Source organism: Dipodomys ordii, unplaced genomic scaffold (genome assembly GCF_000151885.1).
Source record: "Dipodomys ordii isolate 6190 unplaced genomic scaffold, Dord_2.0 Scaffold24, whole genome shotgun sequence".
NCBI lineage: Eukaryota > Metazoa > Chordata > Mammalia > Rodentia > Heteromyidae > Dipodomys > Dipodomys ordii.
Window position 1 is genome coordinate 12881187 of NW_012267240.1, and position 7927 is coordinate 12889113.

The window sequence follows — 7927 nt, forward strand, 5'->3', positions numbered from 1 at the left end:
TGTGTGTGTGTGTGTGTGTGTGTGTGTGTGTGTGTGTGTGTGTGTGTAGCTCAGTGCACTGGTTATTTCTGAGATAACCTCTTGCTTTTTGTCCATTGGACTATCTATCATCAACCTACTTTAGGCTTCCCATCAAGGTAGGGATTACAGATGAATGTCACACCACCCAGCTTCTTCCATTGAGATAGAGTCTCATTAGCCTTTTCTTCCTAGCTAGCCTAAAACCACAATCTTCCCAATATCATCTTCTTACATAGCTTGAATGATATATGAATATCAAGTCAAAAAGTTCTCACATATATGCTGGGACTGGTCTCAGACCATTGTAAGGTCCGCTCCTGGATGGCTAGCAGACTCCACCCTCCTCAGCAGCAAAGTCTCCACCCAGTACCTGCGTTACCTAGGCAACTGGGACACCTGAAAGAGGTCACATCTGCATCTGTTGAGGTCACATCTGAATTTGATGTGGCCACATCTTTCCCCCGCCCATACCCTAGATAAGGCCTAGTGCAGGCCCAGGCGCTCTCTCTGTTTGTTTCTAGCTCTCTGCCCTCTCTGTTCTTTTCTAGCTCTCTCTCTCTCTGTTCTATTCTAGCTGTCTCTCTGTTCTTACCTCTGCTCTCTGTTTGTTTCTAGCTCTCTGCTCTCTCTGTTCTTTTCTAGCTCTCTCTCTCTCTGTTCTATTCTAGCTCTCTCTCTGTTCTTACCTCTGCTCTCTCTGTTCTATTCTAGCTCTCTCTGCTCTTTTCGAGCTCTTTTCTCTCTCTTTACCAGCTCTCTCTCTTTCCCAGCCACGTGGAGTGCCAACCTTGCCTGGTCCCAGCAGGCCTACTGAATAAACCTACCCCTTACCTGAATACCACGTGAGTGCTACTGTTCTTACCCCTCTTTCTGCTCTTTTCTAGCTCTTTCCTCTCTTTCCCAGCTCTCTTTCATTCCCAGGCCTTTCCCAGCCACGTGGAGTGCCACCCTTACCTGGTCCCAGCAGGTCTACTGAATAAACCTACCCCTTACCTGAATACCACGTGCGTGCTGGTGCTGTTCTTACTCAGCTACCTCTTTTTAAAAACCTAACAACCATGATCTTCCCAATCTCAGCCCCTAGATACCTAGAATTACAGGTGTTAGCCAGTGGCACCTGACTACCAGAGGCTTTCTTGAAAATCCACACTAAGCTGGGATCTAGCTGGAACTGAAACACTCTATTTGGATATTTCTAAAGAAAATACATATGGACTTAAAATATCAGAAGTCAGCACTAAAGGGAAATAGCAGAAAATAGAATAATCCTCATAGGCTTGTTAGTTGATGAAGCAGCAGAGACTGTGTGAAGAAGATACTGATTACAACGTTCACTTAAAGTAAAGATTTTCATGAACAAGATACTGGATATGGATGTCATTTTACAAGCACAGCACATCTCTGTGGCCCACAAAACAAAAGCAAGAGACATCTGCTTACTTGCTGATGAGACATAACTAAAACTTACCTGTAATTTCAAAAGATTGGTATAATTGACGGATCCCAAGAGGGTCATACAGTTTGCTAATTTTTACAAAGCCTTTAAAATAAAAGCACTGCTTTTATATCAGTAATAAAGAGTCTGAAGAAAGTAAATTAATATACTACATAAGCATCTACTTTGGTTGGACCTACAGCTGTATTTAAGACTCTCAAGTGAATAACCTCACCAAATCAGCTCTAGCTATGTTGCTCTGGAGATATCATGCACTGGAATTCTAAGTTTATATTTATTCACTGCACATATTTAGACCAAAAAAATTCATGATACTTGGGAATATAAAACTAGAGAAACAAGGACGTTAGTTCCTTCAGATGGCAGTAGGTCTCAGCTCTGCAACATCCAAATCTGTTATGCTACTAAAGAGACTAACCTAAAGACACAACAGCTGGATGCAGAAAGGCATTGAAGCTGCTGGAAATGATATAATATCTTTTAGCATTGGCTATGTTTTACAATTGAAAAGATGTATAATTAATAATAAAGCATCTACATAGGTAAGATTTGTATCCTAATACTCAAGTTTATACAATCATAGAGAGAGAACCCAATCTAGCAAATTCACCCTTGAAGCCTAGTCAATGTGGATCAATCTTCATGAAGGAAATCTTGGTTTTATTGTGTTATTGTTGTTAGGAAAAGACAGGTTGAGATGAATGCAGTGACTCATGCCCATAATTCTAGCTTCTTGGGAGGAAGAGATCAAGGAGTCTAGGCCAGCCCAGACATAAAAGTTTCAAGACTCTAGGAAGTGGCACTGTGGCTCAAGTGGTAATGTGCTCATCTTGAGATGAAGAGCTGAGGGAAAGCATCCAGGCCCAGAGTTCAAGCCCATGACCAACCAAAAATAAAATTTCAAGACTCCATCATAACTAGTGGCTAGATATTGTGTCTTGCTTCTGTCACTTCAAATATAGAGAAGCACAATAGCTGGCACAATGATGTCCCAACAAAGTGTAGCTAGCCCACAGATAAAATAAGACACTGTTTCTCTTAAAGGAACAAGTAGTGTAGCTTAAACACTTATCTAGTCATCACAAGGCCTTGAGTACAAGCCCTGGTACTGCCAAAAAGGAAAAAGGAAAGGGAAGGGAAGGGAAGAGGGAGAGAAGGAAAGAAGGAGGGAAGGAAAGAGGGAGGGAAGAAAAGAGTTCAATGAAACCCACAAAAATGTTAAAAATGAGTGGGGAGAAGGGAGGCTGGTTAAGAAAGAGTAATATAGATGGGGTAATTTTGATCAAATATATTATATACATATTATAAGTTTCACAAATTAAACCCTTTGTACAATTAGGTTTTGTTAATAAGAAATGCAGATAAGCCAGTGCCAGTGGCTCACAGCTATAATACTAGCTACTCAGGAGGCTGAAATCTGAGGCTTATAGTTCAAAGGACAGAGAAGTCTTTGAAACTCTTATCTCTAATAAACTACTCAGAAAAAGCTGGAAGTGTCACTGTGGCTCAAACAGTAGAGTGTTAGCCTTTAGCACAAAGAGGCTCAGGGCCAGGGCCCAGGCCTTGAGTTCAAGCCCCAGGACTGGCACCAAAAGAATAAATAAGTAATAAATAAATAAAAAAGAAAGAAAGAAATACCAGACAGACCTATAGAAGAAACTTCTCTAGAACTATTGGCTCTCGGAGAATTCACTCTGTAAACCACACTCCACAAAAGCCACAGACTTCTGCAGGACACAGGAACAAGTAAGATCTTCCCTTATATGCAAACAGCTTCTCTTAACATGGTGCTAGGAACTTCCTCCTGTGTGCCTCCCAAGTACCTCAAGTAAGTCTTTCTATAGCAAAAGAATAAGAGTTTAGCACAGTGACAAGTGCTTGTTAATTGTAGCTCTGCTGGAGACAGAGATGGAAGGATTAAAGTTCAAGGCCAGCCAAGGCAAAAAAACATCAACAAGATGCTATTCAATGTAACTGACTGGGACTCTTAGTGCATGTCTATGATTCCACATACTCAGGAGACAAAAGTAGCATAACCTCATATGGAGGCTATCTCTAAACAAAAGTATAAGACTTAATCTGAAAAAAAATAAGCTAAAAGCAGAAGAGCTAGTCATTTTAACTTAAGTGATAAAGCACTCTTTTAGCAAGCACAAGGTCCTGAGTCCAAATGCCAGTATCATCAAAAAAAAAAGAAGAAATAAAGAGAAGAATCAATCACTGATAGAATGACTTTAATGCAGGGCACTTAAGATTCCCTTCAATGATCATTATTAAAGTATGAAGACATACTGCAGAATTCTATTTCTAACTATATAATTTTCTTTAAGTCTATCATTTAAGCATCAACTAAATGATATTTTTTAATCTTTGAATATTCTTTTGGTGTAATAATGATTGAGTATTTTAAATTATAGTGATTTTATGAGACCAATTAAGAAAATAACTTATTCTTATATCTTATAACTTAACCTTTATAACAGAGATCCAACTTACTGTCCATTGTTTCCTTCTTATTCATTCAAAATAGCTGAGGATAAAAATGAATAAATTCATTCCTCATATTTCATCAAGAGCTAAATTTCTCACATTTCAGATTTACTATTTCATAACAAATTTATAAATCTGATTTTATATTATGACAGATGATAAAATAATCATAAATGAACTAAATTGTTCCACAAACCAGATTTAGAAAGTAAATTTATTAGGAATAACATATTTTAAGTTTCTCTCATTCTTAACTGAAAAGAAAAACTGCTTTGCTATTCCAAATGTTAAAAATATGTAGTACTTTCCCAAGAACTCTTGTAATAATCATTAGAATAATTTCTACACTGCATAAGTTTTATTAGGTGCATAAATAAGTTCATCTTTTATAGGTTTGCAATTTCAAAAATTATTTAGGAAAATAAAAGCTATGTTGATCTTAATTTAACTGTGAGATGAATATGACAATTATTTCAGTAGCATTTGGAATTAGTATTTAAATCAAATAGTCACCTCATTATCCAACATTATCCTCTTCTTTCAAAAGTACGAACAAAATTGGGAATAAATATGATTCTTAGGGTAAGTAAATGAACATAAAAAAGATGCTTTAAAAAGAGGAAGGTGGCTCAGTGGTAGAGCACTTGCCTTGCATGCATGAGGCCCTGAGTTCAATTTCTCAGCACCACATAAGCAAAAAAAAGAAAAAAGCCAGAAGTGGCACTGTGGCTCAAGTGGTAGAGTGCTAGCCTTGAGCGGAAGAACTGAGGAACAGCGCCCAGGCCCAGAGTTCAGGCCCCACGACCGGACCCCAAAAAACAAAACAAAAAAAAAAAACCCACCATTTTATTAAATAAATAAATGAAGAGGAAGAAAGGCTCAAGAACTTTAGGTCAAAATAGAGTGTCATACATCAATCTACCTTAGAACATATCAACTTTATTTTATAATACAAAACTTTGTTATGAATGTGCCTTTTAGAGTGACCACCCATCTAAATATGCCCAGGACTGTCCTCTTTCAGTATTTGAGTATACTGGAAACCCCTTGGTCTCTGGAAATAAATTAGCCACTTGACTTTTAATTCATCTGTATTAAATATATGGCTGTTGGCAGGTGCTGGTGGCTCACAGCTGAAATCTGAAATCGGAAGATAGCAGTTTAAAACCAGCCCAGGCAGGAAAAGTCCCTGAAACTGTTTTTTTCTTTCTTTTTTAATAATTTTTAAAATTTTATTGTCAAGATGATGTATGTAGAGGTTACAATTACATTTCTTGTCAAACTTGCTATACCCACCCTCATTTTCTTCCTACCGTCCCCCTTCCTATCCCCTCCCAAGTTGTACAGATCATTTCCAACATATTGTTTTGTGAATATCACTGTTGTACTGGTTCCCCCTTTGTCCACTGTCTCACCATTTTTTGTTCCCCTTCCCTTCCCTTCCCTAATTCTGATAAATGTATATATAATACCCAGGGTACCAAAAACAAATACAGTGACAACAGGGGATAAACCATAGGGGGAAAAAGACACAAAAGAAAAAAGAAATCACATAGTACATTAAAAACAACCTGAGGCTCTTATCTCCAAATGACCACCAGCAAACTGGAAGTGGAGCTTAGCTCAAAGTGGTAGGGGGCTAGCCTTGAGCAAAAGCGCTCAGTGGCAATGCCCAGGCCCTGAGTTCAAGGCCCACAACCAGAAAAAAAAAGATAATGGCTCTTTTCACATTGCCTATCAAATGGCAAAGACATAGTGACTCTAATGTGCATACCTGAAATCTCTGTGAGCTCTGGATTGTGATGACATTTCTCTTCCATTGATCTTGTAACACAGCTGTGTTTTGCCATATGTGTTGAACAGGACCACCACACCTAGTCTGAAGACCTACCAGCAGTTTGCCACTTGGGTGACTGAAGAAATCATAAAATATAATCTGTGAAAAGCAATTAATACCAAAACAATCATAATAAAGGAATTCTCAAAGGTAACGAAGTTTTCAAAATGGTGTGCGATTGAAAATAACTACCTGACAAATATGCTGATCATCTGTTGGAAGAAAAACTCTGCTCCTTAAAGTTGAGGAAGTAGAATCCAGTCTGGATACCAGTGAGAGGTAGTAGGCTGTGAGAACAAGTCAACGTGTTAGATTCAGAATGATTGCTAGCAAACTCACCCTAGGTATGTACCAGTGCCCATTCAGGCTCATATATGCATGGGTCAATATAGTTTGTTTATTTAAAGAATGGAAAATTAAACCAATGTTTTTACATCTTGAAATAACTAACTGGAATCATACTCTCTATAATTATGATGCACTACAATCCACAGCCAATGTTTCACAGCTGATAGAAAATTGACAACCCTGAAAGACATTAACCTAGGGAAAACATGATACTGGGACTGCTCACAAAAATAAGCACTCCGGTGAAAAATCTGCAAAGACTGTATTTTACTGTGCTTTTGCTCAAGGGGTTGAACCAAATAGTTGTGGCTTTCCCCAGAAATAGGTAAAACAATACTGAGCAATGTTGTTCTCTTGCTTGCTGTAATACAGATTATGCCAGTAATTGGAACCATTTGGAAGCCTGTAAAATAAATGTTAAATATTTCTTGAGCTTTCCTAGATTTCAACCAAGAATTATAGTGCATCATCTGACAACCACTGTTTTCTACTACTATGTTTGGCATATTGCTGCTTGCTAAAAAGCATGAAATGAGAAGAAGTGATACTGATAACAGTTATGACAACCTATCTACCCAAATTATTCAATGACACTTTAAAGTCAGATTAGAAATCAGATCTAATCATCACATCATAAGAACCAATAGTAAAATTTAATAATATAATAAACTTTTTCCTCACTCTTATTACAAAATTGCACCCTAATTAAAGAGAAAGCAGTGACATGAATAACAGTTTATAGATGTAGTCAGATGCATAATTGAAATCACTTGTATGAAGATTATACTCCTCAGAAATATTATATAAATATAATTTAGGTAAGGAGCTGGTAGAACAGTGGAACAAGTGGATGGTCATTAGTTTGCTCTAGCAGTGGGTAAACAAATAATGAACAAAAATTATCAAATAAATATAATAACCAATCTGAATATGATATCAAATAGTAACAGCATTTAACAAACTTTAAATTGCTCTTTATAAATATATGTTATTAAAAGAACATCCAGGAGGCATGCAGGAAAATAGATTTCAGTGACATTACTAAATCAATGTTTTTCAAAAAGTTTTATCTTAAAAATGGAATCTGATGCATTACATTTTAAATAACAAAGCAATATTTGAGATAGATCCAATTACACAATAAATTATTTAAATATCAGAATATTTAATAAACGATGTCATTTTTGTCAAATATTAAATAGAAGTTAATCAGGTTAGAGAAGAAAGTAGAACTTAATTTGAAGATAGAGATGGGGATGTTGCTCAATCATAGAGTGCTTGTATAATATATGCAAGCTGCTAGGTGCAGAACCTTTAGGTAGTCTAAGCCCCCAAAAAATAAATAAAAAATCTTTTTAAAATAATTTTTATTGAGATTAAGTGATTATATAAATTTTACTAATTGCACAGTATTGTGGGATAGTGATACTTAGTTGAAGTCACAAATATATTTTAACCTTCACAAGGTAAATTGTCATTATCATGGTCTATAATGTTTGTGAATTCTATGAGCTTTGACAACTATTTCTTCCACATTGGGTGATATGTACATTTCTTTCCTTTTGTTTAGTGTAAGCTGTTCCCTCTTTCCCTCTCATTCCCTCCCTCCCATTGCTGCACTTGTGTTGCTTAGTTCATTTTCATCAATGTCCAGTGTAGCTGATGGGCCCCTCTATTGTATATTTTCCCATTTCCCTCTGATTCTGTGCCCTCCTCCTAGCTTCCCTCAGCAGTGCATATATATATATATATATATATATATATATATATATATA

General features: G+C 36.7%; 1 protein-coding gene across 1 annotated transcript in view; it reads right to left on the bottom strand.

Moving 5' to 3' along the window:
• Malrd1 (MAM and LDL receptor class A domain containing 1) overlaps window positions 1–7927 on the bottom strand; it is a 504118-nt gene that overhangs the window by 452873 nt on the left and 43318 nt on the right. The window contains exons 3-4 of the mRNA XM_013014599.1: window positions 5997–6091; window positions 5742–5903 (exon numbers count right to left, since the gene is read on the bottom strand). Of these exons, the coding sequence (XP_012870053.1) occupies window positions 5742–5903; window positions 5997–6091 (257 nt within the window). The remainder of the gene's footprint in view (window positions 1–5741; window positions 5904–5996; window positions 6092–7927) is intronic.